Raw genomic sequence first — 17,995 nt, 5'->3', positions numbered from 1 at the left:
AATAGAATAGAATAGAATAGAATAGAATAGAATAGAATAGAATAGAATAGAATAGAATAGAATAGAAGTCCCTTCCAACCTCTAATGTATTGTGAGACTGTGATATCTCACCACCAAAATGCTCAAGCTGGGTATAGGTGGGTTTACATATGTCACAGGATCAAGGAAATGTTGGTGGCAATAGGATTTTTTGTCCAATCCAGGCTTGGAGGAAGACTGTTGCCTCTACCAGATCACATCAACAATGTCTTTCAATAGCCAGGGCTTGATAACCACGGGTGGAGGTGGTGGAAGCCTCATCCCTACAGGTTTTTAAGGACAGGCTGAATGTGACTGTAGGCAACCTGCTCTAGGGTGAGGTGTCCCTGCCCACAATAGGGGGATTGGAAGTGGATGATGTTTGAGGTCCCTTCCACCTCTGGCTGTTCTGTGGTTCTGTGAAGCCCTCGCAGTTTAATGCAGGTCAGTACCAGCTACTCCGTCCTCCCGGACTTCTCCATCCTCCATCAGGTGTACAATGGGGAGCACTGCTGCACAGATGCACGCTGGAAACACAGCTTGAGGCGGCTGTGGCACGTGGTGGTTTGGAGTATGCTCTGTAGTGTGTTCTTCATCTGGAGCAGGAAGAAGAGTAGAAGGTGACTGTTAGGCTCTGGTATTATCCAGGCAGGTTAGATAAACATTTGTGTTAGGGGCTGTACAACCAGAGAAAAAAAGCCATGCGCTGTCTGATTGTTGTGCAAGCTCAGCAGGTTTACTGCTACCTCCAGCAAGAAACTGAGCCTCCAGCCAACCTCTTGATCAAGAATACTCCTTGTTAAATATACATTTTATTCAATTTACCTTTTTTTCTTGTAGGGAACTGTGCCAGGTTACACCCAGCCCCAGAGGGGGGTGGGCTGAAAAGAACCTAGCCCCCAGGTGGACAAAGAAACCTGACCCAGGTGGGCAGAGAGACTTGGTTCCTCCTCCGGGGCGGGGGGGTCCCCGGGTCAAAGTCTATTCCACTGCTCCTTCCTGTCCACAAACCCTGTTTAAGGGGAGACATTTCCTGTGCTCTCTCTCTTGCTCCTGCCCTTGCCTGCCCCAGAGGCTGCTCCTGCTGCTCCCTGCTGTTGCTGTAACCACGTGGTGAGAACTGCTCCATGCTGCATCCAAGCTCCTAAGGACTGCATCTAAAGAGAATCCACATTTGCACCCAGAGAAGCCACATTTGCATCCAAAGAGAACCTATATTTGCACCCAGAGAATCCCTTGCCATCTGGGTCTGGTTTTCTGTATTTTTTTTATTTACCCTTTTTCCTTATACCTTCCTTTTCCTCAAATGCCTTTTGTATTTTGTTAAACTTACCTCTTCACTTCCAAATCAATTCAAGACTGTTTATTTTGAAGCTTTACCTCCCTTTTTCTCCTGCCTAATTTGCTTGCCTCTAGCAGGAAAAAGGGAGAGGGGAGGCAACCTAAATCTGTTTCATTTGGGTTTTTGGACTCTGGGAAAGCTTAAACCACAATGGGAAGCCAATTTCTTTTTGATGGAATCCCACTGAATTACCATTTCCCAGCTACTCACTCAATGAAACATGAGAGGTGAAGACATTGTGACTGCAGCGACGAATCAAGTAACACAGGGCAGAAATGGATTAGGAAGTGGCTCAGGCTTGGGAATACATTCAGCAAAGGGAAATGCCACCAGGAAGGGTTCCAGGGAATGAAATCCTGGAACATGATAGCGCAGAGTGAAGCCAACCTACCTTCTGCACTGACTGCTGAGCGCACTGACCAGACGGAGCCGCGGCGGAAAGAGTAGTTCCTGTGAGAGGTACTGGAGGTGCAGGAAGGGCTCACAGACAGACGGCGGGAGGCCAGGTTGGCAACTTCTTCTACTGACAAGGAAAATGAGAAATGTCAGTCCAGACCCACCTGACAGGGAACTCCTTGAAGGGCTTAGAACTGAGTGGGGCCATTGAAAATTCAAGTCAGGCAGCACTCAAACGGCACAATCTAAAATCCCCAGGGATCAGTCAGATTGGCAGTTTGCTGGTGCTTTGGGAAGGGGCAGAGCATTGTTCCCTAAGTGTTCAGTGCTTTGCTGAGTCACACTGGAGCTGAGCTGACTCTGTGCTTCTTTTCATCTACCTCCTGTTAACTACCACGGCGGTTCGTGCTTAGTTTCTCCTGAGAATTGAGATTTCTGCTCACAGGTTTCCCACTGTACACTCAGAGCTGAACATCTCTGTGCTCATCTAATGGCATGTACCTCAGAATGCCTTTCATCAAATCTTCCCTTAGCCTGAACCAGAGAAAATCTTCACCCCAAGACTAAGGTTTCCATGACACCTTATCCAACATTCTGAAAGTCTGATAGTTTGGTAGCCAGCTTGAGCTGAGCATTTGAGGCTCCCTCGCTAATCACCATATAGATAGAAAGCATCAGGGGCAATTCAGTCTATCTTAAGGTAGATTCTCAAGACAGATACTGCCAAAGTGTGATTCCTCCCCCACTTTAATTATTAAAGGCTAAAAGTCAGGCAAGACAATTTTCATTCCTACTGGCACATACTCTCATTGTGTTAAAGCTTGCAAGAGGCTGGGAGCTTTGAGGTGTCAAATGCCGTCAAGTTTCACTGAAGTTAGGGGGAGAGGGCAAGGGTCTCCAGGTCACGCAGTGAGCACTCAACACATCTAAGGTTTTGTGCCTTTCTTGCCCTGATTTTTAGTTACACTTTTTCTCAATGGCTTGGACTTTTCAACAGATCACAGGATCAGAGGATGTTAGAGGTTGTAAGGGACCTCTGGAAGATCATCAGGTCCAACCTCCCTGCCAGAGCAGAACCATAGAATCCAGCACAGGTCACACAGGAACACATCCAAATGGGTTTTGAAAGTCTCCAGAGAAGGAGACTCCACAACCTCTCTGGGCAGCCTGTTCCAGTGCTCTGTCACCCTTATTGTGAAGAAGTTCCTCCTCCTGTTGAGGTGGAACCTCCTGTGGTGGTTGTGACTTTCCTAACACTAACAACCAAGGTTCCTGGACACCACGCTCCTAAGCAGCGCTCTGCATTGGTGGCAGGAGCTCTGAGGTTCCTCGAACGCAGTTCCTGACCCTGGAGCACACCTTCTTCTTCCTGCTCTGAGTTGGGTGTGCAGGTTGGCTCATAGCAGGCCTCCATGGTGATGGGGATGGCAGTGATGAGACTGGCTTCCCGGCCCAGGCGCTTCTTCTCTTCCTCCTGCTGCAGGTTCTTCAGGATGTGCTCTGCTCGCTGATGGGAACGGGACACAGCCCTGGCTGAAAACGACTTCTGTAAGGAAGAAAAGTGAACAAACACAGCCTGAAGCTGTTTGTTCATGTGGTGGGTTGAAATTCCACCCCCACCCCCCCAACATTAACTTTGCCAGACCAGCTGGAAGCAGATGCAAACTGTATTTACAAGCAGAAGTACAATCTACAACGGAATGCAATGAGTGTGTACAAAACATCCAGAATGTACAATATTTACAGGGATTTACAATTGATAAACAGCACAAGAACACCCCCTGGCCAAGGTCCAGGGGAAGCTATCAGCTTCTCCCTCTCTGCCACCCCTTTACCCCCATGTACAAAAGGGAGAAGAGACAGAAGCAGAGACGTTAATACCAGTCACAACAAAAGCAGTGCAGCCAAGGTCAAGCAGAAGCAAGCTAGTGTCTCTCCCAGAGTGAAGAAGCCAGAAGAGAAGAAAGATTGGTTTGGTACAACCAGTTTTAGTCCCTTATCTCTTCCAATGGGGTTGTTTAGAACCATCTTTGTTTTCCATTTTCACACCCAATAGTGACTGATTTACATTTTACTACTTTTCTGCTGAAGACCTGTGAAAAATTTCCTGGCATAGCCTGAAACTATCAGAGTTAAGAATCACACATCCTGCATTTCCTGCCAGAGTCCTCAGTGACAGCCAACAACTAGGTTTCTAAATACAAATCAGGATAGTGCTAGCTGAGCAGAGATTTGCCAGGAGGTACTCCTCTTGGAGCTCTGTCTGCTATAACCCTTGGTGCAGAACTTCTCCCAAGAGATACCACATGAACTACATGGCCTGTCAGGCAGTTCAAGTGAACTAATCCTTGCTGGAGAGACAACAGCTGTGTGCTCCTAAGAGCTGAGCTACTGTCGCTCATAGGAGATAGGCAGCACAGCACCTCAGGGAGCAAACAAAAATCTCCATGTAGAAATTTCCCTGTGATCTACACAGACTGTGTGCTAGATGTTTTTTTCCCAGCTGAGGAAGAGGAGAGACCTCAGAATTTAGTCCATGTCTGACCCACGCCACTAAAGAGAAAGAGCAGTAACTGCTCTGACGATGTCTGCTCACCGACTGATCTTCATTGATGGGATCTTGCACGCTCCCACTGCACTGAGGGACCCAGGGGGGGTCAAACATTGGCACAGATGGCATCCCCAGCACAGGAGAAGGCAGAGTGAAGTTTATACTTGGAGGAGGGATCTAAACAAAACCATGAAAGACATTTAGTTACAGCAGACTGTTCTTAATGCCAGGACTGACAATTAAACAGGAGCACAAGTACCCAAGACATTAATTACTCCTGCAAATTCTTCCCAACTCCATATCTCACTACACTGTGACATCATCTAGAACACACATTCCTTTCTTTCTCTCATGTTTTTCCTAATCTGTGTCCCCATTATGACCTCATTCATGTTGATAAAGATGTGCAGGGAAGTGTCAGGAGGATGGAGCCAGGCCCTGCTCAGTGATGCCCAATGACAGGAGAAGGGGCAATGGGTGCAAGCTGGAGCATAGAAGGTTTCATGTGAACATAAGGAAAAACTTTTTCACTGTGAGGGTGACAAAACACTGCAACAGGCTGCCCAGGGGGGGTGTGGAGTCTCCTTCTCCAGAGACATTCAAAACCTGCCTGGATGTGTTCCTGTGTGAGCTGCTCTAGGCAATCCTGCTCTGGCAGGGGAGTTGGAGTGGATGAGCTTTCAAGGCCCCTTCCAACCCCTCATGTTCTGTGATTCTGTGATTATACTCTCTCCCTTGTATACAGAAGTTCTACACACCACCTCCCCCACTAATGTGATTGATACAACCTTTTTCTTTTTCCTCTCCAACCTGATTTTCATGCAGTTTCATGGCAGCCTGTTCTTGCACAGACATTCCCCAAGGCAAGCTGGAAACAGCAACCCTGTGGTACCTGTGTGCTACCTACCTTAAAGATTTGCTGTGCTCCCTCTTCCATCCTTGGCCAGACTTGATATCTAAACCTCCAGAGCGTGTGAAATTTGAGGATAGCATTCAGCCTTTGCACCGTCTCTGGGTGATGAAATTCGGACATCAGCATGTCAGAAACAGCCTCTGGCACCTTCACAGCACACAGCAGGAACATGGCAGCTGCAGGGAGAGAACATCTGAGCATCTGCTTTCCTTAATAATGTGTTTATCTGGCAGAGGAAAACTGCAGCTGTACAAATCATTGAATCATAGAATTGGTGGGGTTGGAAGGCACCTCAAGGATCATGGAGCTCCAACCCCCCCAGTCACCACCAAGACAAACCTATTTTGGCTGTAGAAAAGGGCTCAGCAGTCTAACAGACCTAGTGAAAGTGGGACTGGTGGATAGAGTCCAAGGGAGAGCCATGAGGATGCTTAGGGGATTTGAGCATCTCCCCTGTGAAGAGAGACTGAGAGCCCTGGGGCTGTTTAGTCTGGAGAAGAGAAGGCTGAGAGGGGATCTGATCAATGTCTATCAATAGCTGAGGGCTGGGGGTCAAGTGGAGGGGGCCAAGCTCTTTTGGGTGCTGCACAGCAATAAGCCAAGGAACAATGGATCCAAACTTGAAGAGAGAAGGTTTCAGCTGAACATGAGGAGAAACTTATTTCCAGTGAGGGTGACAGAGCCTTGGAACACACTGCACAGAGAGGTTGTGGAGTCTCCTTCTCTGGACTCATTCAATCCCCACCTGGATGCATTCCTGGGCAGACTACCCTGGGTGATGCTGCTCTGGCAGTACCCTGCAGGTACTGGAAGGCCACAAGAAGGTCTCCTCAGAGACTTCTCTTCTCCAGACTGAACAACCCCAACTCTCTCAGTCTGTCTCCACAGCAGAGCAGCTCCAGCCCTCTGCTCATCCTCATGGCCCTTCTCTGGACACCTTCCAGTACCTCTAGGTCCTTCCGGGAAGAGAGGCTCCAGAACTGGACGCAGTGCTCCAGGTGGGGTCTCAGCAGAGTGGAGCAGAGGGGCAGAATCCCCTCCCTGGCCCTGCTGGCCACACTTCTCTTGCTGCAGCCCAGGCTCTGCTTGGCTCTCTGGGCTACAAGTGCTCACTGCTGACTCTTGTTGAACTTCTCCTCCCCCAGCACCCCCATGGCCTTTTCTCCAGGTCTGAAGATTTATATAATATTCTCATCATACAGGCTTTCCTTTCCTCCTCCTGTCCCAACAGTCTTTCACTGTACCTGTCCCATGTGAATCTTTTTTTCTTCAGGGAACAGAATTGTGCAGGGAAGTGCTGTGCTCTAGTTAATTGCACAATGTGTTCTAAAGCATCATGGATACTTCCAATCTCTAATGAGAGACCTCTTCTGGCACACCCTGACTGTGTTTATTGCTTCCACAGCTGAATTCTGCTCATTAAGTCACTTATCCTCTGTTCAGGTGAAACACTCTGAGCCTGTGTCTCTTGCACAGGAGAAGATCCAGGTTTATAACATAAAAATTCTTCTTATTCATTTGCCAGGACTTAATCTTGCATTTTGCTGTGATAATTTTTATCCCATGTCTAGAACTCCTTTTTCAAGGTAATGTTCTCACAGGTATATGATGTCCTCATCTTCTTCTGTCTGAAAGATGCTTCTCAACTATGTGTCATCAGCAGACATCATCTGCTCAGTTGAACAGCAAGAGGAAATGGGCAATTTTGATGAATACCACACCACACCTAGGGAGAAATGCTGCTGTCTCCATGCAACATGAGAATTTTCCTTTCAGCACAGGAGCTGTCACCCTTCCAGCCTCATCCCCCTTCTCAGTTTCTGTTTCAGCCCTCAACAGGTACCAGCAATTTCCATGAGGCAACATACAAAATACTTTAGTAAGCCCTGGAGAGATGAAGTACTTTGTCTGCTCTGCTAAACAGAGATACTAATTTTGATGCTCCCTAATCAGGGGCTGAGTGATTGCCTTCCTGATCCTTCCTACCACCTCTTTTGCACAGAGCACAAAAACCATGTGAAAGGCCTGAAAGGCCCTCAAAGAAAGCCTTGGTGGCTTTCAGACTCCTCTGCTACAAAGCTTTCTTGCAAGGTTCTGTGATCTGCTGTGAGCTGTGCAGCCAGGGTTGCCATACCAAGTGGTTTTCACAGCATCACAGGACCAGAGGATGTTAGGGGTTGAAAGGGACCTCTGGAGATCATCAAGTCCAACCTCCCTGCCAGATCAGGACCATAGAATCCAGCACAGGTCACGCAGGAACACATCCAGACAGGGATGGAAAGGCTCCAGAGAAGGAGACTCCACAACCTCTCTGGGCAGCCTGCTCCAGAGCTCTGTGAGCCTCACAGTGAAGAAGTTCCTCCTCAGGTTGAGGTGGAAACTCCTGTGCTGTAGTTTCCATCCATTGCCCCTTGTCCTATCACAATGCACGAGTGAACAATCTGTCCCTGTCCCTTCCTTCCTGACCCCCAGCCCTTAGATCCCCTCTCAGCCTTGTCCTCTCCACTCTAAACAGCCCCAGGGCTCTCAGCCCCTTTTCACCAGGCAGTGCTCCAGTCCCTTTCATCATCCTTGGTGCCCCACCTTGGTCTCTCTCCAGCAGATCCCTGACCCTCTTGAACTTTTCTTGTCTCACCTGCTGCTCCAGCCATGTGCTCATCCACACTGAGCAGGAGTTCCCATGCTGCTGGCTGTATGTCCCCATACATCTCTTCTGTGAGGATAGGAGCTGCCTTGATTAACAGTGACAAAGGTGCAGGGGAGAGGCTCATGACCTGCAAAAACAAAACCCCAAACAAACACCAAGGCATGCCTTACAGCTGAGCTGTCCAAACTATCCTTTCAGTAATTCTACCTTAGTTTTGGTCTGCAGATTACCCACTGATAACCCTCTGGTTTCAGCCATTTCAGATAATTCTCCATAGAAGAACCTGGCTTTCAGCCTGCACTGAAAGAGGAGTGTTTGCAAGCTAGTTCCTTGAATCCTTTGCTGGACATCAAAATACTGATGAAAACGACAAAAGGAAAGCCAAACTCTTCTGGAGGGGTAAACAGTGATACAGATCTGTGCCAAGAAGGGGCCTGGGAAGAGCCTGCTGCTTCTTCAGCAACACTGGACAAGAAAGAAAAAGAAGGAAAACTATAGCTGTAAACTGACAGCTTTGCATTTAAGCATATTGGAAGATTTTGAAGCTGCTTTTCAATATTCTTTTTCTTTTTGGTGTTCCCAGTTTTGATGCATCTGTTGCTGTTAGGGGAAGTCAGAAGTGCAGGCTGTGATTTCATGGAGCCAGGTGTTTAAAGGATTTTTTGATGGGGTTACTTTAGGGGGGCTTAAATTAAGCCTTGCTCAGCTGGGAAAAACATGCAGGGATGAAGCGATTGATCTTCTGCAACAGTGCTTGGAGAGACACATATGTTTTCCCTCTAGTTGCAGTTTAACCTCACATCTATCAGCCTCCCTAATCAGCATCCTTCTTCTTCCAGTCCAACCTCACATTTATCTACCCAGCAGCCTCCCTAACCAGCATCCTTCTTATTACAGTCCAACCTCACATTTATCTACCCAGCAGCCTCCCTAACCAGTATCCTTCCTGTTGTAGTCCAGCCTCACATTTATCTACCTCTCAGCCTCCCTAACCAGCATCCTTCTTCCAGTCCAACCTCACATTTATCTACCCAGCAGCCTTCCTAACCAGCATCCTTCTGGTTGCAGTCCAATCTCACATTTATCTAACCAGCAGCCTCCCTAACCATCATCCTTCTTTTTCCAGTCCAACCTCACACCTATCTCTCATCTTCCCTAACCAGCATCCTTCTTCTTCCAGTCCAACCTCACATCTACCTCTCAGACTCCTTAACCAGAATCCTTCTTCTTCCAGTCCAACCTCACATCTACCTCTCAGACTCCTTAACCAGCATCCTTCTTCTTCCAGTCCAACCTCACATCTATCTCTCAGCCTCCCTAACCAGAATCCTTCTTCTTCCAGTCCAACCTCACATCTACCTCTCAGCTTCCCTAACCAGTATCCTTCTTGTTCTAGTCCAGCCTCACATTTATCTATCTAGCAGCCTCCATAACCAGCATCCTTCTTATTGCAGTCCAACCTCACATCAGCCTCCCTAACCAGCATCCTTCCTATTGCAGTCCAACCTCACATCCATCTCTCAGCCTTCCTATCCAACATCCTTCTTGCAGACCAACCTCACATCTATCTATCAGCCTCCCTTAGCAGCACATGGCCTAATCAGTACCTGGTGCCTGATGTATTTTAGCATTCCAGAGTCCTTCTTGCCTTCCAAGTTGGTGTCGGTCACTCTCTTTTTTAGAGAAGGAGTTCTCAGGCATGATTTGTCTGAGCACTGCAGGGAGAGAAAACAAACAAAAAGAAAGTGAATTTCACATTCAGATCTCCCAAAATGTAAAAAGGGAGGAGCTCTGTTACAAGAGGAATTTCCACATGCTGGAAGCCATTTAATACCAGAGTTGTAGTATGAAGTCTTCTCCTGTGCTGGCAACAGGCCTAGTAGCACTGAGATGACTTTCCTCATCTGATTTTCTTCTCTGTTTTCCCCAATAAAACCCTAGGCCAGCAAATCAAACAAGGGGTTGATGGATGGACCACTGAGTAGATAAAGAACTGGCTTGACGGCCACACCCAGAGAGTGGCTGTCAGTGGGTCCATGTTCAACTGGAGGCCAGTAACAAGTGGAGTCCCTCAGGGATCAGTACTGGGACCAGGCTTGTGTAACATCTTTGTTGGTGACATGGACAGTGGCATTGAGTGCACTCTCAGCACCAAGCTGTGTGGTGTGGCTGGCAGGCTGGAGGGAAGGGATCCATCCAGAGGGACCTGGACAGGCTGCAGAGCTGAGCCCAAGCCAACCTCATGAGATTCAACAAGACCAAGTGCAAGGTCCTGCAGCTGAGTCGGGGCAATCCCAGGCACCAATAAAGGCAAGAAAAGGCCTTGGGGGTGTTTGTCCTCATAGCAGAGCAGCTCCAACCCTCTGCTTATCCTCGTGGCCCTTCTCTGGATACCTTCCAGCACCTCCAGATCCTTCCTGCAATAGAGGCTCCAGAACTGGACACAGTGCTCCAGGTGGGGTCTCAGCAGAGTGGAGCAGAGGGGGAGAATCCCCTCCCTGGCCCTGCTGGCCACACTTCTCTTGCTGCAGCCCAGGCTCTGCTTGGCTTTCTGGGCTGCAAGTGCACACTGCTGGCTCCTGTTGAGCTTCTCCTCCACCAGCACCCCCAGGTCCTTTTCTTCAGGGCTGCTTTCTGTTCAAGATCTGTGAAGAATTTTTAAAGGCACAGCCTAAAACTACCACAGTACAGAATGCAGTCCTTGAAGGTAAGTAGGACCTGCCTGGATAACTCCCCAGATGTTCTGCTTTTTCCACCTGCTCACCTCCTTTTGCTTTTTGCCTCTTGCCATGCTGCTCAACGTGTTGCTTTCCCGCAGGGAGTCCACTGTGTCTCCATAGAGGAGTTTGATGGCCCGGACGAGGCGAGCGCAGGAGCGGCTGTGATGGAGGTAGCAGTGTGGGTGACAGTAGTCAATGTGGGGACAGATGAAACTTTGCTGGTTGCATAACAGGATCATAACCTAGAGAAGGGAAAAAAAAACCCAAAACAGACAACAAACCAAGAGAACAGTTACCTATAGCAAAGGGAGTTACAAGGGAGAACAGCATAGGGCAGCTGGTGATGGGGACACTCAAGCTAATCTTGCCACAGCCTAGCTGGGGAGGCAGGAAGCTCAACACAGCCTTCTGAAAAGGGTCTGTGCAGAGCTCCATACTTGCAAGAGGCCCTGGGTAACCTGATGTAGTGGTGGGTGTCTGTGCTTACTGTGGGGAAGTCAGACTGGATGACCTTTGGAGATGTCTTCTGGCCTGGACCATTCTAGGATTCTGTGAGTTTGTGATCCTGTGATTCTGTGATCCTTTGATCCTATGATTCAGTGATCCATTGATCGTATGATTCAGTGATCCTTTGATTCTGTGATCCTGTGATTCTGTGTTCCTATGATCCTATGACTCTGTGATCCTTTGATCCTGTGATTCTATGATGATTCTGTGATCCTGAGAGTCTATGATCCATTCTAAGTGGTTTACAAACTAGCTAGGCTTGGCTAAAGAAACCTGAGTGCTGAGGTAGGGAGGGGGGCGTTTGGCTGGTGGCAAGATAAAGGCTGAGGAAAACAACATTCTCTCAGTTCGCAGGAAAGCTGTTGTGTCCTCGCTCTGAGGCAAGGGCTTAGGCTGGAAGTTGTCACTCAGTCATCCAAGCTGCAAACCCACGAGGTTCAGGGGTTAGTTTCCCTCCAGGAACATGAAAGCAAATGTCTCAGTATGGTCTCAAGCAGGAATAATCTGTGCCAGTTGTTCTACCTACGCTTCCCTCACTGTGCCCATCCAGCCTAGCTTTATGTTAGTTGCCTCAGTTTAACTATTTCCAGTGGTGTTGCCATATGGCAGCAAGGACCTCCAAAACCTAAGAAAGAGGGTAAATATTTTGGAATTTAGCTCTTCTGAGCCCTGCTTTGCTGCAGCAACATTGCTTTTAGTACCTAAACTAATTAATCAAAGACAGACTTGGGTAACAGTGGAACAGGTTGCCGAGGGAGGTGGTGGAAGCCTCATCCCTGGAGGTTTTGAAGGCCAGGCTGGATGTTGCTGTGAGCAAGCTGCTCTAGTGTGAGGTGTCCCTGGCCATGGCAGGAGACTTGGAACTGGGTGGTCCTTGAGTTCCCTTCCAACCCTGACAATTCTGTGAGTCTAAGTCTACACTTCAGTGACTACTCTGTGGTGTAACTCAGAGGCTTTCTTCCCAGGGGAGCAAAGCTCAGTCCAGCAGCTCTTTGTACACTGGTCTTCATGTTACACATAAACCAAGTAGCTGAGTAGCACTCTGAGTGAAAAATCACCCAGGCTATCCCCAGGCCATTCATGCTGTAAGTCATAACTGGGCTTTATGAACCTTTCTCCTCATCCCACAAACCAGTGCCAGAAAGAAGCTATCCCACCTTTTCTATCCATCCATGGTGTGTGCAGCTGCAGTCTGATGGCTCTCCTAAGTAAGCCAGATACAGCACTCCCAACCCTCAAACATTCAGGCTTCTAAAGAGGCAGGAGCTTCACTGAAAATAAATCTGTGCTGCAGATGTGGGATTCCTGTCTTTCCCTACCTGTTCTGGCCTCATGATATTTTGGGGCCAAGCAGAAGTAACTCATGCTGCTAAATGTTGTATCAACATGCAAAATGGTATCAATGTGACCAGCACTGCAGAGCCCCTCCCCAGCCTCTGGTCTGCTGTTACACCTTGAGGTTGTGATGTGACACAGAGTGAGGACTTCATGCTCTGGGCTGCAGCAAAGGGCAGGTAAGGGAGGTGCTAGTGCATGCAGAGAAGCAGCTGGAGCCAGTGATCCTTCTAGATAGTTAGACCATTAATCAAGCAGGGGTTCTTTTGGCCTGTGGTTTGATTGCCCATCCACCCACACCTTCTTTCCAACCAACAAAGAAGAGGAAGCTCTCATGGTACTTGCGTGGTGTTAGCTGGAGCAGGAGGCTTTGCAAATCTTCCTTGCTCCCATGCAGGCTGATCACAGGTAGAGTGAGACACACACCTCCAGTTCCCTTTAGCTTATGCCTGCTGGAAAGTAGCTCTACAAAGAAAGACCTTGGAGTCCTAGTGGACAGCAAGATCTGCGTGGGACAGCAATGTGCCCTTGTGGCCAAGAGAGCCAAGGGGATCCTGGGGTGCCGCAAAAAAAGTGTGGCCAGCAGAGCTAGGGAGGTTCTTCTCCCACTCTGCTCTGCCCTGCTGAGACCACACCTGCAATACTGTTTTGTATGTGCAATACAGTTCTGGGCTCCCCAGTTCAAGAGAGACAGAGACCTGCTGGAGAGAATCCAAGGGAGAGCCAGGAGGATGATTAGGGGAGTTGAGCATCTCCCCTGTGAAGAGAGACTGAGAGCCCTGGGGCTGTTTAGTCTGGAGAAGAGAAGGCTGAGAGGAGATCTGATCAATGTCTATCAAGAGCTGAGGGCTGGGGGTCAAGTGGAGGGGGCCAAGCTCTTTGGGGTGGTGCACAGCAATAAGCCAAGGAACAGTGGAGACAAACTTGAAGAGAGAAGGTTTCAGCTGAACATGAGGAGAAACTTCTTTGCAGTGAGGGTGACAGAGGCCTGGAGCAGGCTGCCCAGAGAGGCTGTGGAATTTCCTTCTCTGGAGCCTTTCCAACCCCACCTGGATACAATCCTGTGCAGACTACCCTGGGTGATGCTGCTGTTGCAGGGGGATTGGAGTGGATGATCTCTGGAGGTCCCTTCCAACCTCTAATGTACTGTGATACTGTGGTATTTATGAGTCCATGCATTCCCCCACACTGAGCAACGGCAGCATGATTTATCCTGAGCTGCTAGAGATGCCTTTATCCTCTCAAAATTCATTGTCTGGTGCACACTGTCGTGTCTAATAAACTCAGTTTAGTACATTGGGTGTACTAAACTAAATTAAGCACTAAACTAAGTACTAAACTTACATTTAGTAGACTGGGTGTACTAAACTAAGTACTAAAATTTAATACACTGGGTGTACTAAACTAGACTAAATACTAAATGAAGGACTAAACACATTTATTACACTGGGTGTACTAAACTAAATTAAGCCCTAAATTAAGTACTAATCTTACATTTAGTACAATAGGTGTTCTAAACTAAATTAAGTGCTAGACTTACATTTGGTATGCTGGGTGTACTAAACTAAAATGCTAAAGTAAATACTAAACTTAAACTTATCTAAGGTGTAATCATTACCAAGAGCATCAGAAGACTGACAGGCAAGTAGGGCAGTCCAGGGACTGAGGGGCTAGCTTACATACAAGCTCCCTGACCTGCCACCTCCTTCCAAACATGACAACTACCAACAACTGCTTTAGGATTGCATTATGCCTGTTCTTGCCCATAGGAATGGGGCAGCTGAGAGCAGACTGTGTGAAATAACTTGGGGGGAAGAGAGAAGAGAGGGGGTATCAGCTCATTATTGGCAGTCAAATGGTTATCTGTTGTCATCCACATGTGCAGGCTACAATCAATCTGCACAGGGAGCCCAGCCAACTTTTCTTCAAAGGATGTGCACAAGGACACACTGCTCCATACTTCACCATCACAGCTTGTTCAAGTGGCAGCAGGGGGCACCAAGTTGGAGGCAGGTGTCAATCTATTAGAAGGTAGGAGGGCTCTGCAGAGGGACCTTGACAACCTGGACAGAGGGGCAGAGTCCAACATGATGACATTTAACAAGTCCAAGTGCCGGGTGCTGCACAGTGGCAACAACCCCATGCAGTACTACAGGCTGGAGTTTGAGTGGCTGGAGAACAGCCAGGAGGAGAGGGACCTGGGGGTAGTGGTTGACAGCAGGTGAACATGAGCCAGCAGTGTGCCCAGGTGGCCAAGAAAGCCAATGGCATCCTGGCCTGCATCAGAAATAGTGTGGTCAGCAGGAACAGGGAGGTCATTCTGCCCTGTACTCAGCATTGGTTAGGCCACACCCTGAGTCCTGTGTCCAGTTCTGGACCCCTCAGTTTCAGAAGGACATTGAGATGCTGGAATGTGTCCAGAGAAGGGCAACAAGGCTGGGGAGGGGTCTGGAGCACAGCCCTGTGAGGAGAGACTGAGGGAGCTGGGGTTGTTTAGCCTGGAGGAGGCTCAGGGGAGACCTTCTAGCTCTCTACAACTACCTGAAGGGAGGCTGTAGACAAGTGGGGGTTGGTCTCTTCTCCCAGACAACCAGCACCAGAACAAGAGGACACAGTCTCAAGCTGCACCAGGGGAAGTTTAAGCTCGAGGTGAGGAGACAGTTCCTCCTAGAAAGAGTAATTGGCCCTTGGAATGTGCTGCCCAGAGAGGTGGTTGAGTCGCCGTCCCTGGAGGAGTTCAAAAAAGGCTTGGATGTGGCACTTGGAGCCATGGTTTAGGTGTCAGGAGGGGTTAGGTACTTGGTAATAGGTTGGACTTGATGATCTCTGCGGTCTTTTCCAACCTGGTTGATTCTGTGATTCTATGATTCTATGAACAGAGGTAAAAATGAACAGTTCTTGCGTATGAGTGGGTTGAACTCTGTAGCCTCGCCCAGCCGACTTCTGCTATGTCTAAATCTTGGGTACAGAAGTCATCAAAATTGATGTCTTTGGTCATAAATGACCAAACCACATTTGCACTGGGGTACTGCCCAGCTGTGGCATAGCTGAAACCACACAAGGCTCTCATGGAAGCAAAGAAAATGTTCCAAAAGTAGTTTTTCTCTACAAGATGCATAATTAACTCATTGTCAGAGAGATGAAAATACATAAGTTGGTTCAAAAAGGAGAGGGCAAAGCTCCCTAGGAAAAATCTGTTAGTTTGTAAGCATAGTGGTCACAACAGAACCTCCATCTGAAGTAGCTTCTAAAGTTGGACTCGATGATCTCAAAGGTCTTTTCCAACCTGGTCTGGTCTGGTCTATTCTATTCTATTCTAAAAAGCTATTTCATGGAAGCTGGGAGCTCATCTCACACTGGAGCCCATTCTGCTACTCTGGGAGCCCATCTCACATTGGAGCCCATTCTCTTACTCTGGGAGCCCATCTCACACTGGAGCCCATTTTGTTCCTCTTCCTGAACTACCTACTCCTTGCCATGCTGAGCTAACATGTTCAGCTAAGGTGGCATGGCTGCCCCTGGGTGCTTAGGGAGCAACAGTCCCTTTCCCCTGAGAAAAGAAAGAAAGAATACAAAGAGAGGAAGCAGGACAAACCCTTTCGGGGTTTGGTCCATTTTAGAAGCAACAGATGATTTCCAGAGGTTGTAGCTTACTTACACTGAAGATCCTTGATGCTACACGGAGAAAGCACAGATTGTGACCTGGCCACTGCCAGCACAAAGGATTTCCCACTAAAAATGCCATCCCTGGGAGCGTTGCCAGCACTCTGTACTTACGTGCAGCCAGGACATGTTCCGGTGGTAGTTCTCCTCCGCGCCTGTGTTGCTCAGCACCTCGGGCTCGATGCTAGGCTCGCTCGCGCTCCAAGGGCTCCCTTCTTCAAGAGAAAAATACCCAAAAGGTGGTTGTTTTTATTGCTCCCTGTGTGCTTTAAGACTAGGGACAGCACTTGTAAGCCAGGCCAGCCTTGTGGGAACAGACCAGAGGACACAGAATATGCCACACCGGCAGGACTGAGTTTTGGAGACCCCCTCCCCAATGCTTCTACCACGCTGGCTTGACGGTTACAAGAACCACGCAGACTTGGCTCGTCTTGTCAGCAGCAAGTTACTGCTCCCTCCCCACTCTCTTTTTTTTCTTTAACAGAAGGGGAGAAGGTAAATACAACCATCAGAAACAAACTGTTTGCACTGTTCAGATGCTGCAAATGGCTGGTTTAGTGATCTGCATTGACTGGGCTCTGTGGTTAAAAAAATATACAAACAAAGGCACCCCAAAAATCCAAGCAGAAGTGGCATCCAAGTGGGAATGCCAAAGGGCAAAGTCACTTCTGATTGCCCATGGAAACTGCTAACGTCACGGGGATGAAAGGGGAAAAAAATCCTGGTTCTAGCACACTACTTCTAAAGAACTCAGGCAAGGGAGATGTTTCTCTGGGAACTTTACTGTTCCCTGTGTTTCTTTCTAGCAACTCCATCCCTGGAGGTTTTTATAGGCCAGGCTGGATGTGGCTCTGAGCAACCTGATGTAGTGTGAGGTGTCCCTGCCCATGACTGGGGGGGTTGGAACTAAATGATCCTTGAGGTCCCTTCCAACCCTGACAATTCTATGATTCTATGATCACCTGTGGGCCTCCAATGAAACTATCATTAACTCTGCTAAAGAGGCTGCTGGGGATCGTTTCTGACCCACCCTTTCTTTCTCCTCTTCAAGCCAATTGTGACTTGCTAAAATCTACAGAAAGGACAACCCCACTCTCCACCTTCACCTCCTGAAGCATCTCTTGAGGACCACAAAAAATAACCATTAAGCCTGGGAGGTTCTTTCAGCTCCAACAGCATCCAAACTGTAGTTAGCTTTTGGTTAACAGCCCTAGCAGAGGGAGCCCCTCCAGCTGAACCGCGGTGGCGATTTCTCGTGGCAGGATGCACGCTTGGTCTCCACGAGGTAAATGATGGTGGATCCTGCTTTTGAAGGCTAAGGAAGGCATCTGTAAACTGCAAAAACATGTGCATGTGCCAATATGTGGAAATGTGTGGCGTGTGCATGGTATGTTCCACATATGGGAATATATATTGCATGCCATACAACATGCCTGTGACATCATATCCTGAGCGGAATATGAAGGGCATGTCTGTACACATGTGTGTGTATATATAGACAGATAGATAGATCTATGTCTCCTACCTGTGGCTATGGGCAGCAGGCTACCAGATCTGCACATGCCCTCAAGTATCCATTCTGGCACAGGATTCAGGGGGCTGTGTGTATGTGCACATACACACGTGCAGCTGCTCCCCTCAGCAGGGCTTGCCTTTGGCTGGCAGGCACCAGCATTCCAAGAGTTCATGCTCTAACACGGAGCTCTGGACGCTGACCACCTGTGCACGGCGCCAACGCTGCACCCAAGGTCTGAGCCATGCTCCCACAGGCACTCCCTGCAGTCAGGCGCTCCCTGCAGTCAGGACTCTAGGTTGTCCCTAGCTGGCTGGGGTGGGCGTCCCTCGGCATGGCTAGCCCAGCGAGAGTTTAGGGCCTGCCTGTTGTCCCCTCCCTTTTCCACCC

At 48.6% G+C, this 17,995-nt stretch overlaps 1 protein-coding gene across 1 annotated transcript in view; it reads right to left on the bottom strand.

The window, feature by feature from the left end:
* Positions 1 to 17,995, bottom strand: part of UNC80 (unc-80 homolog, NALCN channel complex subunit) — a 196,849-nt gene that overhangs the window by 71,233 nt on the left and 107,621 nt on the right. Inside the window, exons 28-36 of the mRNA XM_068137866.1 lie at positions 16,207 to 16,307; positions 10,632 to 10,829; positions 9,475 to 9,582; positions 7,856 to 7,994; positions 5,215 to 5,396; positions 4,353 to 4,484; positions 3,116 to 3,302; positions 1,752 to 1,883; positions 471 to 614 (exon numbers count right to left, since the gene is read on the bottom strand). Of these exons, the coding sequence (XP_067993967.1) occupies positions 471 to 614; positions 1,752 to 1,883; positions 3,116 to 3,302; positions 4,353 to 4,484; positions 5,215 to 5,396; positions 7,856 to 7,994; positions 9,475 to 9,582; positions 10,632 to 10,829; positions 16,207 to 16,307 (1,323 nt within the window). The remainder of the gene's footprint in view (positions 1 to 470; positions 615 to 1,751; positions 1,884 to 3,115; positions 3,303 to 4,352; positions 4,485 to 5,214; positions 5,397 to 7,855; positions 7,995 to 9,474; positions 9,583 to 10,631; positions 10,830 to 16,206; positions 16,308 to 17,995) is intronic.

Source organism: Melanerpes formicivorus, unplaced genomic scaffold, assembly GCF_026170545.1.
Source record: "Melanerpes formicivorus ecotype bairdi unplaced genomic scaffold, bMelFor1.0.p_v2 SCAF_5, whole genome shotgun sequence".
Lineage (NCBI taxonomy): Eukaryota > Metazoa > Chordata > Aves > Piciformes > Picidae > Melanerpes > Melanerpes formicivorus.
The sequence above is the reverse complement of the archived record's forward strand: the minus strand, read 5'-3'. Positions and strand labels throughout refer to the sequence as shown.